This window comes from Lissotriton helveticus, chromosome 6, assembly GCF_964261635.1.
Source record: "Lissotriton helveticus chromosome 6, aLisHel1.1, whole genome shotgun sequence".
Lineage (NCBI taxonomy): Eukaryota > Metazoa > Chordata > Amphibia > Caudata > Salamandridae > Lissotriton > Lissotriton helveticus.
This window is the reverse complement of record NC_136067.1, coordinates 716,880,110-716,903,071: the sequence shown is the minus strand read 5'-3', so window position 1 is coordinate 716,903,071 and position 22,962 is coordinate 716,880,110. Positions and strand designations below refer to the sequence as shown.

The 22,962-nt window shown below is 42.2% G+C and overlaps 1 protein-coding gene across 4 annotated transcripts in view; it reads right to left on the bottom strand.

The window, feature by feature from the left end:
* The window catches only part of USP45 (ubiquitin specific peptidase 45), a 1,947,146-nt gene that overhangs the window by 1,787,866 nt on the left and 136,318 nt on the right, over positions 1-22,962 (bottom strand). For all 4 annotated transcript variants that reach the window (XM_078648210.1, XM_078648209.1, XM_078648212.1 and 1 more), the window contains one exon: positions 1,737-1,837. In XM_078648210.1, the coding sequence (XP_078504336.1) occupies positions 1,737-1,837 (101 nt within the window). The remainder of the gene's footprint in view (positions 1-1,736; positions 1,838-22,962) is intronic.

Sequence of the window (22,962 nt, the reverse complement as noted above, 5' to 3'; positions counted from 1 at the left end):
TCGAGGAGCCAGGCTTTCTCGAGGGTGCGGCAGGTCTTCTTGGAGTCCTTGAGTTCGTCGGTGAACCAGTGGGCCTTCTTGCTTCTGGGGTTGCTGGGAGGGTTCTTCAGTGGTGCGATGTCGTCGGCGCAGGCGGTCAGCCAGTGCGTGAAGTTGCGGGCTGCTTCGTTGGGGTCCGGTGTGCTGGCGGGTGGGTTCTGGCAGAGGGAAGTGGTGAGCTGGTCGGCGGTGATCTTGCTCCAGTTTCTGTGAGGAACCTGTTGTGGGTGGTGGTGGGTGGTGGTTTTTCTGAAGCTGAAGTGGACGCAGCTGTGGTCGGTCCAGTGAAGTCCGGTGGAGTGGCTGAAGGCGATGTGCTTGCTGGATGAGAAGACAGGATCAAGCGTGTGGCCGGCGTAGTGGGTGGGGGTGTTGACCAGTTGCTTGAATCCGAGGTTGGCGAGGTTGTCCAGCAGGGTGACGTTGTTGCGGTCCTTGTTGTTCTCCAGGTGGAAGTTGAGGTCCCCTAGGAGGATGTAGTCGGCGGAGGGGAGGGCGTGTGGGCTGATGAAGTCAGCGATGTCTTCGCTGAATTGGGTGCGTGGTCCCGGGGGTCTGTAGATGAGGGTGCCTCTGAGGGTCGTCTTTGGGTCGGTGTGAATCTGGAAGTGTAGGTGTACCTACACACACACTTACCATTATCCTCATGCACACCTTCCCCACTGGCTCGCTCACCTTTCTAAGGGCTCACAGACTGATAGCATAGCTTCATGTTCGGCTACCAGGCCTAGTGAGGTTCATGAAACTGGGGAGGCAGCATAGCCTCCCCAATCTTCATTTAAAGTAAAACTGTATGCCCACATGTGTGAATAAGGAAATATGACTTCAAAAACGTATCATGCTGTACATTGTAAGACCCAGTAAGCCTTACAAAAAGAGCCAGGTTAATCGCTGTGTTTTGAAGGCCAGGCAATACAATGCCTCCACTAAGCTGAAGCAAAAGATTCACCAGCTAGTTCTGGCCTCAGTTATTAGACACTCTCAAATACTTCGGGTTTGTGTTGAAATGCCCAGCTCTGGCACAATCAAATCCCCTCTTCTCCATATAACAGCATGAACTAAATATATGTGCTAGTACTCATCTTTTGTCACACATGCAGTGGTGCTGACAGACTCAGTAGAGCTGGGTATTTGCCGATCTACCACCTACAGGGTTAAGCAGCCAGTTCTACTTTCCTTCAGCTCATTCTTGGTCTCCTGGGCCATTGTTGCGGGAGGCAGGCATGTGCACCAACAGCAACATGGACAAGTCAGCCCTCCCTTCATATCACTCCCTCCTAGGAAAACAAGTGAATCCACTCATGCAATTCATGCCAGACTGGCACATTCTCTTTGCTTTGCTCCTTGTAAACTTGCAACTCCCAGATTACATTCTAGTCTACATTTAGAAATGAGTACTAACTACAACCGCGCAACTGTCCAACCCTTCGGAAACGTTATGTGTGGTCTTTGATGTGATAAAATGTGAACTCCACAATAGCTACCTAAATCTTTATACAATAGTATGACATAACCAATTTTGTGAGTGTGCAAACAACATTATTGTTTTGGGTGTCTGGTTAAGACCTACATTCAGTAAAACAATGGAAATACAAAGTCCCAGATACCCCCAAAAGAGATCTCTGCTCTGTTATTAAATCCAGCATGATTCACACATTTATTATTTATTTATTTATTACTTTTGAGTTTTCACAGACCTGTTTCAGCCCTACTAGCATGTTTTTGAAGAAAATCGACCATCTGGGCCAATGCCTTCTTGTTGCAGTGCGTGGACAATTCTTCATCACACTCATAGCACCTAAAAAGTAAGCAATAATTGTGCCACTTAAGCATGTTGTAATTACACACTTTTCAGATTTGAAGTGTATTCAACTTGCATACATGGTTAATACACAACAAGCATAGTTGAAATAACCAAGATACCAAATTAACTATATTAGTAATTATGTCTCCCGTCAACCACATTCTTATTGCTTAAAAGTGAGCTTTAAATATTTATTGGAAATTTAGCAGTTTTTCAGCAAACATCAATTTATGAGTTTTAAAAATCCACCAAATTTAGTCTCGAATACACATTCTGAAGATTGGTGTACATATATTAATTCAACTAAGTAAAAGCGTCCAAGTTAGTAGGCTGGGCTGCACACAGGAGAGGCTACTACGCAAGTAGATTCTCCTATGTGCAGCACAGCCTACTAATGTTGACGCTTTTACTTAGTTGAATTAATATATGTACACCAATCTTGAGAATGTGTATTCGAGACTAAATTGTGTGGATTTTTAAAACTCATAAATTGATGTTTGCTGAAAAATGGCTGAATTTCCTCAAGGAAAACATTGATATTGATAGCCACTCTTATATTCTAATGACTGCCTATGGATGGAGCTAGTGAGGCACACTGGTTCCATCCATAGGCAGTCATTAGAATATAAGAGTGGCTATCAATATCAATGTTTTCCTGGACTCCGAAAAATTGTTAATCTGCTTATGTGTATCAACTTTTTGGGTTTTATGTAAAGCTATATACCATCATTTTGGATTATGTGTGCACTAAAGAAAAATCTAAATATTAGCATTTTGTAACCCAGATGGAAGCATAGCTCTGCTTAACAGTTGTGCCGATACAACCTTGGCCCCCCTGAAAGTCATCCTACACAATGCAAAGAGTGTATATATAAGTATATATTTTACACAGTGGCAGTCACCCCAATGAGTTGTCCTAGTTAGGTCAGAGTTTCCATAGAAGGAACTTTTATTAGTTTCAGTAATAACTTTGACACCATTTGACGAAACGAAATGAAATTTTCCACACAAAAGTTCATTCACCCGAATCCTAGTTTTGCTCGGATCTGTCAAGCAGGGGCCAAGGAAAAGGGGGTCCCAAAATTATGATTTCCGATGGTAAATCCAATAGGAAACGTTCTTCAATTCAGAAAAAATAGATGTACAGAATTTCAACTATTTCGGCAAAAATGTAGAACTTTATTCAGAAATCGTACTTTTTGTAATTTGGGGTAAATCGTTCAGTCACTTAAAAAAAATCAACAATTAAAGAGAGGCTCAAATTGAGCGTGAATGGGTTAAACATGTAGGTGTATCTGAACCATTTGTGTCGAGCTATGTTACAACTGACCAATGTTAAAGGGACTAGTCTATACTGGCTGGCTGGCCACAACAAGAACAACATGTTGTGTCAACCTTTAAAAGACACAGGGAAATGGCCCCTGCGTCCTGAAAATTAATGAAAAAACATACAAGAAGGCAGGGTGAGCAGACCCCTAGCAGCATGTCAGGGTGGTTTGAAGAAGAACCCCACCCCTTTTACTGGCTGGCACAACATGGACCAAGTGTAGTTGGCAGCCACTACAGGACTCGGGAAACTGTTTTAATTGAATTGCATTGTAGTGTAATGCCAGGTTTTGAGGGTCACAAAAAGGGTGATAACAGATTTTAGCCACAATTGAAATCATTTGCTGGCAGTGTTATACTCATGTTATGAATTCTGGTGAGTTCCCAGGTCGTTATACCCTGTGAAAAATGCTGACCCTTGACTGGCATTTGATGAGCCATGTTTGAGACAACTCACAAAACTGATCCAGCACACAAAACAAATATTATAAAAATCTAAACAATGATATACGAATTTCAGTTTCAACACAATGATTATTCAGTAGCAGAGTCGTTGGATGTATTTTTTGATGTTCAATCTTTATTGAATTCTTCGAAACATGTAGCCAACGCGTTTCGTCCTCCACGGACTTCTTCAGGGCAAAAAATCATGAGCTTCTCATCAATGTGTAGATAATCCTTATTTTCAATTGGGTGGTAGTTTAAGATGGCAGTTTTCAAATATCACTCAAGCCGGCTCCATCGCGTGGCTCCTTCGTTTGAGGCGTATGTTTGAGACAACTGTTTTCTTTCAAGATTTTGTCAGAGAGGTATGGAGAGTGCTACAGAAGCTAAATTACAGCATATTTTGTATATTTTACACTATCTTCCTTAGCCATGTGAGAATAAAGTGTAATATACTGAGTAAATCATTTACTTTCAACAGCAGTAGCCTGTCCGTTGATCCCCCAGTGTTTTACTGCAGCTTCACCAGTGTTCTATTGAGCAACTAGAGCACTCACATTCTGTATTTATAACAAACATTTGGAACAGCTGATCGCCATCTTGATGGTATCAAAACTGTAAAATAGACATTTCTTACAGAGGTGACAGCAGTAAATGAAAAAAATGAAGGGTTCCCTTTTATCATAGAAAATATAGGTATTGCTCTAGAAAGCTAAAATTAAGACACATTTTCCATGAGTTCTCGGATATCGTCCTCATCAGTTTCAGGAAAACGTTCTGACATGCAGAGTGATACATGCTGCCAACAACGGCAGCAGTTTCTCAATTAACTCCCTGCAGACAGACAGATACACGCACAAAGGCAGTGAATAAATAAATGTGGCCCAATGACATATTTAGAACAACTGTACTAATAAACTCATATTAATGCATCTATTACTACAACACAGAGGTAAAGGTTGAGTTTCTAGAAAAACCACTCTTCGCGTTCCGGCGGAATAAAAACCTTAGAAATACTTTGGTCAGAGCTTCTGTGACCCAAAGTGGTGGCTTGGTTCAGAAATCCATTACGGGGTCTAACCCTATATGTGGGACACACAGATGTGGCAATTACCACGTGTATGATGCAGCCATTGTTACCTCTGAACTTGAATGGGGAAAGAAAAAATTCCCTCTAAAATACATGACGAATTGTTTCACAGCCAATGTGATATATCTCGTCCTGTGCCCCTGCCATAAAGGCTATGTCGGTGAAACTGGTAGAGAGTTTTGAACACGTTTCAGCGAACATAAATCCTCTATTCGCAACAAAAAGACAGGAGCACCCTTGGTTTCTTATTGGGTGGAAAAACTACATACTGTTCAAGACTTGAAATGGCTCATTTTGGAACAGGTGTATAATCCGAAAGATGGCAATATGAATGCACAGAGGCTTAAGAGAGAAGTCTTTTGGATTTTTAACCTTTAGACTTCTAGCACTGGCCTTAAGAATGCCTCCTTTGGGAAAATGCCATCATCTGATTAGTAGGAAAGGGGTGGGTAACCCAATATACCCTTGCGGGCTGGGGCAGATACAGTGAGTCAAAAAAATGCCAGCAAGAGAATTTATTACAACTGATTGGTTCTCAGATCTCGGATTATTTATGATTATTAAACCCGGCCAACTAAATTGATATCTGATATTGATTCTTTTTACTCCAAAAATGAGACAGAATAGTCAAATGAACAAAAGGAAAGCAACACAGGAAGTTCTTTTTATCAAAAAGTTATTATTTCTTATTATGTATCTTCTTTTGCAAGATTATAAAGGGTACATTTCAAATACAATTAATCAAAATGCAATCAGATGAAAAAAGGAATCAGACAATTTCTCCTACAATACATCAGAGTAGAAAGTCCAAACTAAGATAAATATAACAAAATGACTTCTAATTTATACTAAAAGAAAGTCACTTGAATAATAAATAAAAATAGAATGGGACTTTGTAGTTGACGTTTAATCTTCAAGACCTTCTTCAGGACAAATATATTTTGCATCTAATGATGACCCCTTTTTAATTCAGATACCGCCAGAAATTCTGACTAGCCTTTGTACGATAGTTGGAATTTTCTATGTACGATAGTTTTAAGGTTCTGTTTCTGTATCACACTCTTGACAAGGAACAGATCTGTTTCCTTGATGGATGTATTTCTTTCTGGGCGATTAGTTATCGTGTCTCCACTTTAAACAATTTGTGAAACGATTGGAGGTTTCTTATCCGGTCCTATTCGGCAGCAAGGCTGTAAATCCACGCGGTCATCGAAAACCTGCTGGATCTGAGAACCAATCAATCATCTGATTAGGACAGGCTTTCTACACCCTATTATTACTGCTATTGTTTCTTCCGAGGTATCTCTAGGGGGATTTATCTTTGGTTCCTCGATCTGTTTCATCATTGTTATTGGGGTTTGCGATTCTGTTCCTGACTGGCTTTCCAGTCTGCTGACGAGGCTAGGCTTTTGATTCCTTATTATTATTGCTGTTTTTTTTCCTCAGGTCACCATGGGGGACTTTACTTTGGTTCCTTTATCTGTTCATTAAATAAAAAATAAAAACATGTTTTTCATTGGGTTCTGTTATTTTGTCTTTGACTGTCTCCATGGTCTCCTCAATATGGGTGACAGTTTTTCATGTTTTGTTTGTGGTTTTTGCACCCACGGGTGTGTCCCAATTTGGCCATTCTCAGTCGTTTGCCCTTTTATTTACATTTAGTATGCCCTCTTCGGGTCTTCCTCCTTATACCTTTTTCCATTTTGCGGTTTCTTTATCTTTTCCAGCATCCAAATAAGTAATCCAATATGGCTGACAGCGTCGACCTAGGTACAGACTGTGATCTTTTTTCAGCCTTTCTAATGCGTTATCCAACATGGCCGACAGTCTCGGATGACCTATGGACCTAGATGTCATCCTAGTTTCTTACAGCGAGCCCTGGTGCCTTGCATTTCCGGATTTTGAGCTCCGGTTCTTCGTATATTTATAGGGCTTTGTCCCTCGCAGTCCCACCATCTGCAGGATCCGTGGGGGAGCCTATTGCGGGCACGTTTGACCGTCACTTTAATTAAGTACCGCCCCCCTTTTACCACTTGGACGCTCTCTCTTTCTTGTTCCATATACCGGTGTTTGGCCATTTTTTCATCTTTGGTTTCTTTTCCGCCTAGATTACGGCTAACCTTTACGGCACCACGTTGTATTTTCCTGCTTGATGGCCAGCAGGGTGGACACTCAGGTATCCTGCCTTACCAAGTCTTCTTCATGCTGCTTTTTATTTGTTCTCGCTTATAGTTTGATATATTTTTCGTTCGAACCCTGTACGTAGACACGGTCCCCAGAGTTACCATGGAGATATTTCCAGTTCAGCAATTATATAACGATTGAGTACTGAAGTAATGTTTATTGGAGTAACTGCGACTGTGAGTATTGGCTCACCTTTCTCCTCTGTTCTTTCCTTGTACATCCTTAGCAGAAGGCCTTCCTGTAAGGACGAGGCGCAGATATGTATAGAAGATCAGTAGTTTATTCGTTGAAGAGAGCCGTCCAGCCTGGAAGGGAGATGAGCAGCTGCAACTGCCGCATAGGGAATCAGCAAGCAGAATGCCCAAGCAAAGGAACATACAGAGTGTAGTGACATTCCATATTACATCATAGAGTTCAACGATAGAATCAGATCACCACACACCTCCCTCCCTTTTGAAAAGAAAAAAAAACAATACTGTGGAACAGTAATAAAAAATTAGGTAAAGTGTAACAGATTAACAGATTAAATGTAATCACGAAACTTGTTTGGTCTAACAGTTGCTCTTGAGCTCTTTCTTAAACTTTTTTCAACATTGACAATTTTAGGAGAAAAAATAGTTGTACGGGAAGGATCTTTAGCAACACGAGAAGTGCTCCACCAATTACCATTAGACAATTTGACAGCATTTTTGCGAACTTCCACAACCTGTTGAGAGTCAAGAAATTTTGAGAAACCTTTCTTTACATTAACAGGATTCTTAATTCTGACCCAGTCACCTGCTCGAATATTGGGAAGTAATTTTTTGCATAAATGTTCATTAATGGGGAGAGAATTCAAAGATTTTTTGTTAGCACATTGCCATACTTCTTCCAAATCACAGCCCCTGTGGGAACTTTTGGCCATCCAAAAAGGGAAAGCTTGAGAGCAAGCTTTTCTTCCTCTCATGAGCTCGAAGGGAGAAAAACCAGTGGCAACATGAGGAGAAATACGATAAGACCAAATGAGATCTCTTACAGCTTGAAAAATACAATTGCCTGACCTGAAAGCAGCTTGCACACATTCAACAATGACTCTATTGAATCTCTCGGTCTTGCCATTACTCTGGGGATGATATAAGGGAGTTCTAGTGTGTTTGACACAGCAATTTTTTAAGAAAATACTCATTTCTTTGGAAACAAATTGTACACCGTTGTCGGTTAGAATTTCTTCCGGACAACCCTCCCTCAAAAATATTTTACTCAAACAATCTATGACACTCTTAGAGTTGGGAACATTAATAGGTTCAACTTCCACCCATCTGGAAAGATGATCAACAAGTACTAAGAAATATTTGGATGTATTGGGAAGGACATGAAATGGACCTAAAAAATCTAGACCAATTTTCTGCCAGGCTCTGATAGGAGGAGGAACAACAGAATTGCTAACACCCTCTAAAATAAGAACTTTATCACTGGTATTGTACTGTGTGCAAGCTTTGATGGCTTCAACAATTTGATTGTCCATTTTAGGCCACCAAAAATTTGACCTGACATTTCTCTTGGTTATAGTGGCTCCTAAGTGTCCAGAATGTGCATTATTAATTATTTTCTCCCGGTAAACAGAAGGAGGAATACATTTATTGCCTCTAACAATTTTGCCATTTTCTAATGAAAGTTCTGAATTAATCTTCCAATAGATCTGAAGTTCGGGAGACAGAGATTTTTCTTTGGGCCAACCTTTTTGAATAAAAGAAGATACTTCTTTAAGTACAATATCATTTTCAACTGCTTTGATCCAATCACTTTCAGCAAAGGAAATGGAATCTTCAGTAATGTTGGCTACAAAGCATTCTTCTATCTCATTTTCCCAATCTTTATCCTCAGAATCTTGTATAGGTAATCTGGACAAACAATCTGCCCGTTTGTTTTTGCCACCTGGAATGTAAATGACTTTGAAATTGAATTCTAATAATTTTGTAGAAAGTCTGGCTAAACGTGCAGTGGTACGATTGATGTTCCTGCCTGACAATATATCGACAAGGGGTCTATGGTCAGTCTGAAGAATAAATGGTCGGCCCCATAAGTAGGATTTGAATTTCTCTACACTCCAAACGCATGCCAGGAGCTCTTTCTCTATTACTGAATATTTTCTTTCAATAGGGCGAAGAGTCCTGGAGGCAAACCCCACTGTGAATTCTTTTCCGTAAGCTAATTGAGAAAGAACAGCTCCTAAACCATATTCACAGGCATCAACAGTGACCACAGTTTCTCTATCACTATTGAATGGTTGAAGAGCAGGAGCTTTAGTTATATGTTCTTTAATTAACAGAAAACCTTTCTCACATTCATCAGACCAGTTGAAGGTAGCGCCTTTCTTTAGTAAAATTCTAAAACATTCAGTAGTTTTGGCATAGTCTTTCATGAATTTCGAGTAAAATTCACAAAGACCCAGAAAGGACAAAAGTTGTTCTTTGTTAGAGGGAGGGGGAGCTTCAATAATGCTTTTGACTAAACCTGGTCTGGGTTTAATGCCATTTTCGGAAATAATATGGCCAAGATATTCTATTTCTCTCGTTTTGAATATGCATTTAGTCTTTTGTAAAGTTACGCCTCTTTGTTCTAAAATGTTGAAAACTTGGTCAATGACTTTCTCATGTTCAGTCTCAGTTTCAGTAAAAATGAGAATGTCATCTTGGAATACTACGACATTAGTGAGTCCTTCAAACATTTCTGACATAATTCGCTGAAAAACAGCAGCGGTAGAAGCCAAACCAAAGGGAAGGCGACGAAATTGAAAAACACCATCAGGTGTTACAAATGCAGTGAGATGTCGTGAGAGGGGATGTAATTCAATTTGATGGTATGCTGCTTTAAGATCAAGTTTGGAAAACCAAGTAGAAGAACCTACCTTAGTTATTAAATCTTCAATACGGGGAAGGGGAAAACCATCAACCCAGATGGCCTCATTAAGACTGCGCAAATCCACACACATCCTAAGATCACCAGATCTCTTCCTGGCTAAAACAATGGGAGAAAGCCATAATGTGGATTCTACTTTCTCAATGATTCCTTGTTCACACAGTGATTTGAGATGTTTGGATAAATCATTTCTAATGCTAAGTGGGACATTTCTAAGTTTATGTTTGATTGGGGTAATGTTGTCTTTAACCTTAATGAAATGCTGAAAGTTGGTGATTTTGCCAAGGCGATCTTCAAAAATTTTCTCATATTTACTTTCCCACCATTTGTTGTTTAAAATGTTGCATACGGGAAGAGGAGATGAAGATTTACAACTAGGAGGATTGTACCCTTCAATGAATACAGGATTGGGTAAACCAGGTTTAATGGTAATACCGAATTCAGCTTGATGTATGAGACCGAGGACATTAATGCCTCGTTTAGCGACATAGACTTTCCCTTTAATATGTTTATTAAAAATTGATATTTCAGCCCAGAAGTATCCTAGTAGATTAATTCTGCTTCCTTCAAAAGCTACAGTAAGAACATCAGGGGGAAGTAAACATTTGTCTTGCCAGAAATGAGAATATTTGTCATGAGAAACAATAGTAATGCGAGCTCCAGTGTCTACAAGTAATTGAACGTGATAACTATCGATGATAGTGTCAACCTCGGGATCAGGAACATGAAGTGTGAAGTTGGAGTCATCACTATTTTTTACTACGACAACATATTCTTGATTGGTTACATCACAACCTGGATTATCAGTGGAAAGTATTGGAGAATTTAAATCGGAGAATGGGTCATTTTCATTCATAACACATCGCACATTGCCTCTTTTTCCTCTCATGCAAACTTTTGAGAAATGACCAAGTTTTCCACATTGGCTGCATTGTTGATTAACAGCAGGACAATTTTTGAAATTAGAAACATGGTAAGAAGAGCCACATCTGAAACAAAAGGTACTTTGACTAAATTGTCTATTAGGCATAAAAGGTCTTCTGGTACTCATTCTTCTAAAGTAACCGCGTGAATCACGAGGAATAAAGTTAGGTGTTTTGATGGGAGTAGGTATTTTGGTAGAGACAGCACTTGAAATAGACGCATTAGAAAGTGAAACTTCTAATTGTTTAGAATCTTCTAAAGATGTTTCTATACTTTTAGCTATGTCTATAGCTTTATCTAAAGAAGGATCTTTGCAAGATAATAATTTTCCTTGAATTTGTTTGCAAGAGCAACGAGCAATAAGTTGATCCCTAATAAGTTGTGAGGTGAAGTTTTCAAATTCGCACTTGGAGGCGAGGATTTTCAAGGCAGTCACAAAAGTGTCAATGCTTTCTTCAGGTTTTTGAACTCTAGTGAAAAATTTGTAACGATGTACTACCATGTTTTTGGTTTTGACAAAATACTTATCTAATCTGGCTATTGCCGTTTCGAATTCATCAGGAGTTTCACCAGGAGGTGGGGTGTAAGGAGGTAAATGATCAAATACATTTTGACCTTCCACGCCAAGGTGATAATACATTAAATTCTTTTTTCTTTCTGCACGATATCTTAGGCCATCAATGGCACCTAAATAAGCTATGAAGGATCTCAGCCAAAGTTTCCATTCAAGAGGAGGATCGCCAGGAGTCTGGAGAAATGGAGCTGGAGCAGTAACGCTTTGCATTGTAAAATTCTCTATTTTTGTTTATTTAAGTTAATTGAGGTGAGAATAGAGAGAAATTTTTTTTATTTTATCTCGTTGAGAAGCTGTGCGCATCAGCGTGAAGAAAAACTGTGCACACTAGTGTGAGGATAACGCTGTATAAGATGAAAACTGTGTGCATATCAGTCACTTGTAAATTAAAACTTGTAAATTAAAATTTGTACGAGTACGTAGTTGTTTTGATATTTAAATGTATATGTTCATAGTAGTGCACATCAGTGTATCATAACAGGAATAATAAAGTTGTTTGTTGTGTGCGCAAGCTGTGCACATCAGCGTGATAATGCTCTTTTCAGTAGTGTAGATTTGTACATTTACAGCTGTGTGCATCAGCGTGTGATTATAGAATTGCTGTGTGCATCAGCGAAGATGTAGAATTCTTTGTTGGCTGTGCACGAATTATACAATAAAGGAGACTTGAAGACTGTAGTAGGTATTTGTTATGAAGTCGATGAAGCTTTTGTGACGAATATTGAGACTGCTGTAGCTGATTCTTTTTGTGCCGAGGCTTTGTGACGTTTAGTATTTGTTCAAAGAATCGAAGCAACGTCACGTGGTTGAATAATAAACAGTGCGGACGTCTGTGGTAACTAGCGTCTATAGTATCCAGGAAGTGCGATGACGTTGGTGTGTTGGAAACGTCATGTCCGTTAGAACGTCATCACAATGAAGTGTAGCTCGAAGAGAGAGGAGCCGGTGATGCAGATGTGCGCAATGCGGTGAAAGTTAAGTAATTTGTAAATAAAAGTCACAGTTTGTTGAGTTATTCATTTAGAATTGACATGCGCCGGTATGTGTGGTCGCAGCTTGTTGAACAAGTTGTTGAGAAAGAAGCGCGCTGTTAAGCTGGGCGTAGATTTGGTTTAACCTGCAGCTGTGACGGCTCTCGGTACGTACAGCAGGTAGTGTAGTAATATGAAAAAGTACTCACGTACTCTTTGTGGTATCACGTAGTTGTCGTCGGTTTTACAGCGTGAATCGCTGGGTGTCCTTGTTGGGGTTTGAGTCGATGTTCGTCATGGAGAGTTAGATGACGTGGGACGAACAGCTGACCATCCTCTGTCGCCAATGTAAGGACGAGGCGCAGACATGTATAGAAGATCAGTAGTTTATTCGTTGAAGAGAGCCGTCCAGCCTGGAAGGGAGATGAGCAGCTGCAACTGCCGCATAGGGAATCAGCAAGCAGAATGCCCAAGCAAAGGAACATACAGAGTGTAGTGACATTCCATATTACATCATAGAGTTCAACGATAGAATCAGATCACCACACTTCCTCTTAGCCCTTGGTCTCTCTTTATCTTTAGTACAGCTATTTTATCCTGTTTGGGCTCATTCTTCCCCGTTCCTTTGCATCTTCATGTGGCACCGTCTCTAGGTCCTTGGATCCTTTTTTCTATACGTAGGTTTTTTTTATTTTACTTTATTTCTTTAGTATTTGCCAGCCACCATTGCTCATTCCTTGTTTTCATTCATATATATATATATATTTTCTCTGTTTATTTTTCAGGTATTTCCATTGTAGTTACATATTGTATCCTTTTCAGGTTCTTCGTTGTATATTGTTCCTGAGGTTTGTTTTTCTTATTCCTTATAGAATCCTTTCTTCTCATTTCTACTTCTGCCCTCACACTTTGGGTTTTCTAGGTTGGTTGATTCAGATATGTGTTGGTGGATTCTAATCACTTTTTTGCACCTCAAGGTGATTCACTTTTTGATTGGTGAAGGTTTCGTTCTTTCTCCATCAGTCTTGAGTCTCTTGCTCTTTTTGACTAGTTCAGCGGTTTTATATATATTTATCTTATTTGTTGCTTATTTGTCCCCACAGACAGTCTTTTACAGCCCTGCTTATACACTATACATTGTGTACCTTGATTATTGATGGTTTTCTCTTGGCCACAAACCATAAGGATGAAGTCTGCGCCCTGATGAAGGAAGTCTCTAGCAGTGGCATTTCCGAAATGCGCGTCAGCGCTTACACTTTTGTTGTCATATTTGTAATAGGTGGTACATTGTTTATGTATTTCTTGTATAATGTTTTTTGTTTTGTTATGTAGTTTCTGAGTTTCTCAGTGATGCATTTATGTCATTTAGTTGTGGGCTATTTGTTAGTTAGTTTGTCCTTTGTATAATGCTGTTCAATTCTTCTTTTTTTCATGGTTTTTCTGTCTGGTGTTTATCTGCTTATTGTGCACATGAATGTTGTTATTTATTGTGTTCACATTTATTTACCAAAAATATTTATGCAAATAAACGTTTCTATAAAAAAGTAATGAACTTTGAAAATACGATGAATAAATAGCTGTGATATTAGTTTTTCTGTGGGTGACATTTTTATTATATTTGGAGCTACTAACCATCCATATTGTATGTAGTGGGGGTATTCGTTCTTGTTTCTCATTGAGTTTCTTACCACAAAACAGCAAAAGTGACAATAGAAAAACACTGCCTTCATTGTCAAATTACTTTACACTGGGGAAACAACACTTCTAGAATGCTCATTTTATTTCAGCTAATTAAAAATATTTCATATAAAACAATAATAAAATTCAGTGTAAAAATAAGTACAAAAGAGCAAAAAAAGCCCAGTCCTTGGGGAAAATGCTTTAAAGTGCAGGGTTCACAGGTAGAACATCAGAAAGGAATATGCTACTTACCAGTATGCATCTGTTCTTGGCATGTAGGGCTGCTGATATTCATATCTTGTACATAGATCGCCGCCTAGTGTTGGGTCCGGATGACTGCACATTGTTGTCCTGGAAGAGTCTTCGAAGTATCACGAGATAGGTGGCTCCTCCCCTGGACTACAGTGCGCATGGGCATCCTCTCCATCCTCAGATTGTTTTTCGCCATTGTGGCAGGGATGGAGTATGATACAGTAAGTGATGTCCATGCTATAGATTAATTCTGAGTGCTACAGCTGCGACACGCACCGGGGAGGAGGGAGGGCGATATGAATATCAGCAGCCCTACATGCCAAGAACAGATGCATACTGGTAAGTAGCATATTCCGTTCAAAGCATGTGGGCTGCTGAATTCATATCTTGTGCATAGAATGTATAGCAGTCTCCCTTTTAGCGGTGGTTGCCCGTGCCAGCTGCGGCAGTCTGAAAAAGAGTCTTGAGAACAGCCTGTCCTACAGCGGCTTGCTGTTTGGAGTGTACATCTACGCAGCAGTGTTTGGTAAATGTATGTATGGTAGTCCATGTGGCTGCTCTACATATGTCTTATAGAGGAATGTTCCCTAGGAAAGCCATGGATGCCCCTAATTTGCGTGTTGAATGCGCTCTTGGGGGTACTGTTAATGTGCGTTTAGCTTTTTGATAACAAATTTGTATGCACTAAACAATCCACCTGGCTATACCTGATTTGGAAATGGGGTTGCCTTTGTGCTGTGGTGAAAAGGCAACAAACAGTTGCTTAGTTTTTTCTGAAAAGTTTTGTCCGGTCTATATAGTACAGGAGAGCTCGTTTAACGTCTAAGGTATGTAGAGCTCTTTCTGCCACTGAATCTGGATTTGGGAAGAACACTGGCAGTTCTATAGCTTGATTGATGTGAAACTGAGATACCACCTTTGGCATATATTTAGGGTTTGTTCGTAGCACAACCCTATTTGAGTGAATTTGTATGAATGGCTCCTGAATAGTTAGAGCTTATAGCTCACTAACTCTTCTAAGGGAGGTAATTGCCACTAGAAAGGCCACTTTCCACGTTAGGAACTGTATCCAACATGAGTGTAGCGGTTCAAAAGGGGGTCCCATTAGTCTGGTGAGAACAATGTTCAAGTTCCAGACAGGTGAAGGTGGGTGTCGAGGAGGAATTACTCGTTTGAGTCCCTCCATGAAAGTTTTAATAGCAGGCACTCTGAAGAGGGAAAGGTGCTGCCTGTTCTGAAGATAAGCTGCCACAGCAGCTAAATGTATACGTATGGAACTGTAAGCCAGATTACATCTGTGTAATTGCAACAGGTAGCATATGATGTTTTGAGTAGATGCGTCGAGCGGATTTATGTCATTATTGGAGCAATAGATGACAAACAGTTTCCACTTCGCCGCATAGCATGCCCTGGTAGTAGGTCTTCTTGCCTCTTTGATAATATTCATACAGTCAGGAGGCAAGTTCAGGTAACCAAACTCTATGACTTCAGGAGCCAGATCGCAAGGTGCAACTGTTGCGGATCTGGGTGCTGAATGTCGCTATGGCTCTGCATTAAAAGACTGGGTGTCAATTTTAGCCTTTGATGAGGCACCACGGAAAGTTCTAGGAACGTGGTGCACCATGGTTGCCTTGCCCACGTTGGAGAAACTAGGATGAGTGCCATGGAGTGTTGTCGCAGTTTCTGTGCCACTAGTGGTATGAGCGGGGCTGGTGGAAAAGCGTACGCAAATCTGCCTGACCAGTTCATCCATATCGCATTGCCCTGAGACTGCGGATGTGGAAATCTGGCGGCGAAGCTTTGGCATTTTGCATTTTCTTTTGTGGCGAATAGGTCTATCTCTGGGTGAACCCACTGCTGGAAGTATGGGTGCAGCACTGAGGGATGGATCTCCCACTCGTGCATTTGGTGGCTGTGTCTGCTGAGCAGATCCGCCATCTGGTTGTCCTTGCTTGGGAGGTGTTCCGCCATGAGGAAGATGTCCCTCTGAATGGTCCACTTCCACATGCTTTGCGCTAGATGTGACAACTGCGGAGAGTGTGTCCCTCCCTGTTTCTGTATGTAGTACATGGCAGTCATGTTGTCCGTCCGGATCAACACGACTTTGTTGCACAAATGTACTTTGAACGCCTTCAGTGCCATGAAGATTGCCATCAGTTCCAGCAGGTTGATGTGCATCTTTTTCTGTTGGGTTGTCCAAAGCCCCATGACAGTGTAATGGAGGACATGCGCTCCCCATCCCAGGAGAGATGCGTCCGTCGTGAGCACTATTTGTGGTACAGGCTCCTGGAACGGTCGACCCTTGCAAAGGTTTTGTGGGTTCCACCAATGCAGAGAGATGTATGCGCGACCTGTCACCAACACTAGGTCTTTCAATTGTCCATGAGCCTGGTTCCACTGCTGTGCTAGGCACTCCTGAAGCGGACGCATGTGTAGTCTTGCGTGGGGGACTATTAATATACAGGAGGCCATCATGTCTATCAACTGCATAAATACCCGTGTCGGGAGCGAGTATTGGGGTCTGAATCCCTGGACCAACGATTGAATGCTGTTGATTCTTGCTGAGTTTGGCTGAGCCTTTGCTGCCAGAGTGTCTATTGTCGCTCCCAGGTACTGTTGCACGTGGGCGGGCTGGAGATGAGACTTTGTGTAGTTTAAATGAGAATCCAAGGCTGTGGAGGAGGTGAATAGTGCGGGACATGTGGTCAGCACATTGCTGGGCTGACTTTGCTTGGATAAGCCAGTCGTCCAGATAAGGGTAGACGTGGATATTGTTCCTCCGCAGGTGCGCCGCTACTGTCGCTAGGCACTTGGTAAACACCCTTGGGGCAGTTGTTACCCCGAAAGGCAGTACTTTGAACTGGTAGTGCTGGTTTTGTATGGTAAACCTGAGATACTTCCTGTGTGCTGGATGTATCGGTATGTGCAAATACGCATCCTTTAGGTCTAATGTTGCGAGGCCCCTGACGGAGTAATGGTAGAACCTGCTGTAAAGTGAGCATGTGAAAATGTTCTGACAAGATGTATTGGTTTAGGGGCCTGAGGTCTAGTATAGGCCTGAGAGACCCGTCCTTTTTGGGGATTAAGAAGTACAGCAAGTACATCCCGGTACCCTGTTGCTCTATAGGGACGAGTTCTATGGCCCCTTTTTGCAGCATGCTGATAACCTCCTGCTGCAATAAGTCTATGTGCTCTACGGACATAGGACGGTGTCTTGGGGGTATGTTGGGTGGAGTGGAAGTTAGCTCTAGACAATAGCCGCACTGAATAAGTTGTCTCACCCACCTGTCTGTTGTAATGCTCTATACTTAACAAAGAAGGGAGGTAGAGTATAAAGTAGGATTCCTACTCCACGGGCACTAGTAACTAAACAAGAAGAATCCTACTACCTGTGTAAAAGGGAGAGACAGGGGGGGAGCACACAGTGTTGTGTAAAATACCCCTCACACACCAACAGGCCCCTTGGTGTCATGCTTCATCATCGGGGTCTTCGCACCCCGCTGAAGGGATGCGGCACGCTGCGACCTACGACTACGCGGGAGCGTTGACAAGTCAGACTATGTGTGGTGTGTGTTGAGTGCAAGTGAAGGGTTTTGGATGTGAGTGGGAGGTGTGGTGATAAGTTAAAAAGTACCTGGCTAGTGGGTGAAGAAAAAAGATTTTTATTAAATACCCCTAGCTGGTGCTGTTAAAAAATGTGCAAAAGGACGAGGTAATCTGTCTTAATTAGGGACAGAACCTCTGGTGTGCGTCGACATGTTTCGGTACGGGTGTACCTTCTTCAGGACGGGGCACAACTCCCAACCCTACTCACGTTTTTCTAAAGAAAATGGGTTTTCATTTATTTATAAAATGATTACACTCATTAAAGGTGGCTATAATGTGCCTACAGCGGTTATCTGGTACATGTATTTACATGTCCTGAAAAAAGAAAAAACCATTAGGTTTGGTTACCATCTATGGTTGGCTCAGACAGGTGCAGTCACCTGGAGCCCCAAACAGTTCATTAAACCTGTAAAGAAAGAAATGACATACAACATGTAACACATAAGACACACTTAGGATTTTTTGTTTTCATGTTTTGTGAACATACTTGTGATCTTGGTTGGCTATTACCTCATGAGCAAAACTCTGGCATCAAGGTAGGTAGGTGGATCCACAATCTATGAGAATAGAGGAGTGGATTTCAGTGTTGTCGTTTTTACTCACTTTTCAGCTCCTACTGAGGCCCGGTTTTTGTTTTAGAGAAATACTCACGAAATCCGCCTATATTGGCCTCCTTCTACCACCTTGTGCTGCTCCGCCGTGAATGGATTGCGGATGACCTAGGCGGTATATATAAGGGGTTAAGGCGTGTTCTTATTGGTTAATAGGCGGGAACGGTAAATGACCATGTACGGGCGATACCTGTGTGGCCCTCCCCCTCCACGTATGTGGTCGGGTCACATGTAGCATGTACAGCTCTCTTATTCGTTCATTACCGGGTTCTGGTAAGTCCAAATAAGGACTTTCCGTTTGTTGTCCACTTACTGGCTGCCCCGTGGCTCGCGCTGATCAGTAGCCCATGTGATGCCTTTGCCGTGTAATTCTCTTCCCTTCGCGCATGCGCTGCGGTGTTCTCTAGCGCATGCGCACGGACCTGATGTTGCGCATGCGCAATGTCTGGTACTCCGGGACTCTCTAGCGCATGCGCATTGGCCGGGTGTTAACTGAGTGTGCGCGTCTGAAGTTGTAAACCGGCGCTAGTCTCAGAGGAAGATTGTGATTATTCCGCCTCAAGTTTATCCTTACTCCTGGTTCAACTGGTCACTAAATATGGCAGATGATTGGAAAAATTGGTTTCAAATAGCAGAAAGCCGTGTCTGCTTGTAATTTATAAGCATTCCGTGCATTTCAGAATTTATAATAAAAAATGATACAGAGAGTGCTACATGTGGTGGCCAAATGACTTAACTATGATCAATCAATGGGGGGGGGGGGGGGGGGGAAGAAAGTATGTTTTTTTAGGTGTCCAATAACTGGTACTTTTTCTTGTGGGTTATCTGGAGATTTGGCTCCATGGTATGTCATCGTTGAGTCCCGTGACATGAGTTGCCAGACGGAACACCCAGCGTTGTTCCTTTTGGAACAGGCCTGTCTCTGACGGTAATCTTTCGATTACGGTCCACCGTAGATCGTTGATGCAGTGCTGGTACGTCAGGAAATGTGCTGCCATCTTGGTTGTTGTTTTTTTGCAGCGTATGTTGCTTTTGTGTTCCCCTATCCTGATCTTAACGGGACGGGTGGTCATGCCCACATACTCTAGTCCACATGGGCAGGTTATTAAATAGATCACGTTTTTTGTATTGCAGTTCGAGAAAAGGCGTTGTTCCCATCTCGTGCCATTTCTGAAGGTTAGATTTTTACTCTTCTGGGTTTGGTGGCAACAGCTGCAATCGCCACATGGGAAGTGTCCCTGTATGCCAGTAACATTTTGTCTAGCTGTCTTGCTTTCCTGTGGTCTGGTGTGGACCACGATGTCTTTTATGTTTTTGCCCCTCCGATGTGCATGCATCGGTTTCTCAAAGCTCAGATCTCCACAGTTCAGGATACCCCAATGCTTATCAATGACCTTTGACACTTGGTTTGATATGGTCGAGTAGGTTGTCACGCAGATTGGTCTTTTATTTGTTTCTTTTTCATGGGTGTTTTCTTGTATGAGTGCCTCCCTGTGATTGTTTCTTGCACGCTTCATCGCTTTCTCGATGGTTCTGGTGGGATACTGCCTCTGTATGAGTTTAGTTCTCAAGTCTTTCGCTTGTTGGGTGAATTCACTCAGTTCTGTGCAGTTTCTCCGCAGTCTCAGGAATTGCCCATAGGGCAGATTCTCCCTTAAGTGTCTTGGGTGGAAGCTATCATAGCGTAGTAGGCAATTCCTGGACGTCGGTTTGAAGTGGGTGGTGCTTTTCAGCCTCCCGTCCTCGCTGTAAATGTTCAGATCTAGGAAGACCATCGATGTGTTTGAGACGGTACTTGTGAATTTTAGATATTCATTCTGGTTATTGAGCCAGGTTACAAAATTCAAGGCGCTGTTGACATCGCCGTTCCAGATGATAAAAATGTCATCAATGTACCGTTTCCAGGTGCCAATCTGTAAACGGTAGGGGTTGCTTTCATGTAGGATCTTCTGTTCCTCTAAGTGGTAGACGTATAGTCCTGCCAAGCTTGGGGCAAACGTACTTCCCATACTTGTTCCATGGGATTGTAGGTATAGTGTCTCCTTGTACTGAAAAAAATTCTCTTTCAGGGCCATGGTGATACACTCTAAGACCAGGTTTCTTGGTGTCTGGTATTTCCAAGTGTGGCTGAAGAGTACCTCTTCAATGATCTCTAGTGTCTCTTCGTGGGGCAGACTTGTATACAGGCTCTCCACGTCGAGACTTACCAAGAGCTGTGTTGTTGGATCAAAATTTGTGGTTTCTAACAGTTGTAGGACCGATTTGGTATCCTTCAGGTATGTATTCGTTGCTTGTACCATCGGTCTAAGGAAGGCGTCTGAGAATTTCGATAGAGGTTCCAGGATAGACCCAATTCCAGAGACTATTGGTCTTCCGGGTGGGTTGTCGATGTCCTTATGTATCTTGGGGATACAATAAAAGTATGGTATCCTAGGGGTCGGTTGTTGCAGGAAATCGGCTTCCTTTTTACTAATCCAGTCATGGGCTAGTCCTTCCTCCACCATACCTCCAATCCTTGTTCGAAGTCGTTCTGTTGGATCACTTTCCAAAACCTTGTAGTTTCGTTCGTCCGACAGGAGACGTTGGCATTCTCCATCATATTTCTCAAGGGTCTGCAATACTATTGCTCCCCCTTTATCAGCAGGTTTTATAACAAGTTCCCGGTTGGCAGTTAGATCTCGTAGGGCTTGTTGTTCCTCTCCACTGGTATTGTGGAAGATCTTTCTCCCTTGTGTATCCAGTCTGTTGACTTCTGTTGTTACTGCCTTTTCAAAAGTTAGTATTTCTACGGGGATGCTTGAGTCTGGAGGGGTGAAGGTAGATTTCAGCCTCAGACCCGTATCCGTCTTTTCTTCTGGTAAAGGTTTGTCTTTGAAGAAAGCCTGCAGTTTTAGTTTCCTAAAGAAGTCGTGGAGTTCCATGTTAAGTTTGAAAACATCAGGTTTCTGGGTGGGTACATACCCTAGTCCCTTGTTCAGGATTTTCTTCTGCATCACTGTTAACGTGATGGGTGTGAGGTTTACCACTAGGTCCCCCTCTTGCTGGTTGTTGGTTGATTGGGTAGTGATCCCGTCATACTTCGTGTTGTCCGAGCTTCGGGCTGCTCCTGGTCCTCCCACATCACATTGTTCCCTTTCCGGTTCCTCCCCCGTGTGTTCTGGCGTGCCCCTAAAAAAGGCTGTTGTTGTCCTCCATAGGGTTGTTGTTGTTGCCCATAGTAGCCATCATTGTATTCCTGGTTCCACACCGGTCCAAACTGGAAGGGGGTGAATTGTGGAGGACCCATGAATTGTTGGAAATGATTTGGTGGTTGATATCCTCGCCAACCTCTTTGTCTGGGGAACTGTTGGCGTCTCTGTCGCCATCCTCCTCTACGTTGTCTGTTGCCTTTGTTTCCACTTGAATTGGAACCTGACGAGCCTGTGTCTGAAGTATCGCCGTCAGCGTCGCTGTAGTTGTTTTTTGGGACATAGTCCGCTTTGGTGTAAGGGTATGCACTCTCCGGAGTGAACTTCGCCACATCTTTTGTCAATTTGTTGGTTTTGCTCTGTTTTAGGTTGAACTCGAAGTCGGTCATTTGTTGATTAAGTTCCTCAAGTCTGGTTTTCAGGTCTTCCGGTGACATGTATGTTTTCAATTGGACCTCAATTTTATTTATTTCGATTTTGAGTTCCTGTGTAATCCTGGCAGCTGTTTTGATTATAAGGACCAACCAATCTCTTGAACAGTGCCAAGAGATTAATGACCACTCTTTCTTAAAAATCAAGTCTTGTTGGAAAATCAGTGGTTCGTTCTTAACAATCAGGCCTGGAGGTGCCATTTTGTTACGCAGGTATTGGGTCATGAATAGCCCATGCAGTGCTGCTTTTATTTGGTTGCGCCTAAGGTTCAGCAGTTCATTCCAATCATTGGTTTGTGGGCCTGTATCCTGATTACACAAGCCCTCAAAAAGGTTGCTATCTGCTAGAATCCTATCAATCTCGTCCTCAGCAAAGGTGAGGCCATGTTCATCTTCCATTGTGGGTGGACCGCTGGCTTCTTTTCTATACCTGGGTGTGTGTCTTATTATGTGTGTGTTACAAAATATGTCAGAGGGACAAGCTACCGCAGCTGCGCGCTGCCTATAGACTATACTTAACAAAGAAGGGAGGTAGAGTATAAAGTAGGATTCCTACTCCACGGGCACTAGTAACTAAACAAGAAGAATCCTACTACCTGTGTAAAAGGGAGAGACAGGGGGGGAGCACACAGTGTTGTGTAAAATACCCCTCACACACCAACAGGCCCCTTGGTGTCATGCTTCATCATCGGGGTCTTCGCACCCCGCTGAAGGGATGCGGCACGCTGCGACCTACGACTACGCGGGAGCGTTGACAAGTCAGACTATGTGTGGTGTGTGTTGAGTGCAAGTGAAGGGTTTTGGATGTGAGTGGGAGGTGTGGTGATAGGTTAAAAAGTACCTGGCTAGTGGGTGAAGAAAAAAGATTTTTATTAAATACCCCTAGCTGGTGCTGTTAAAAAATGTGCAAAAGGACGAGGTAATCTGTCTTAATTAGGGA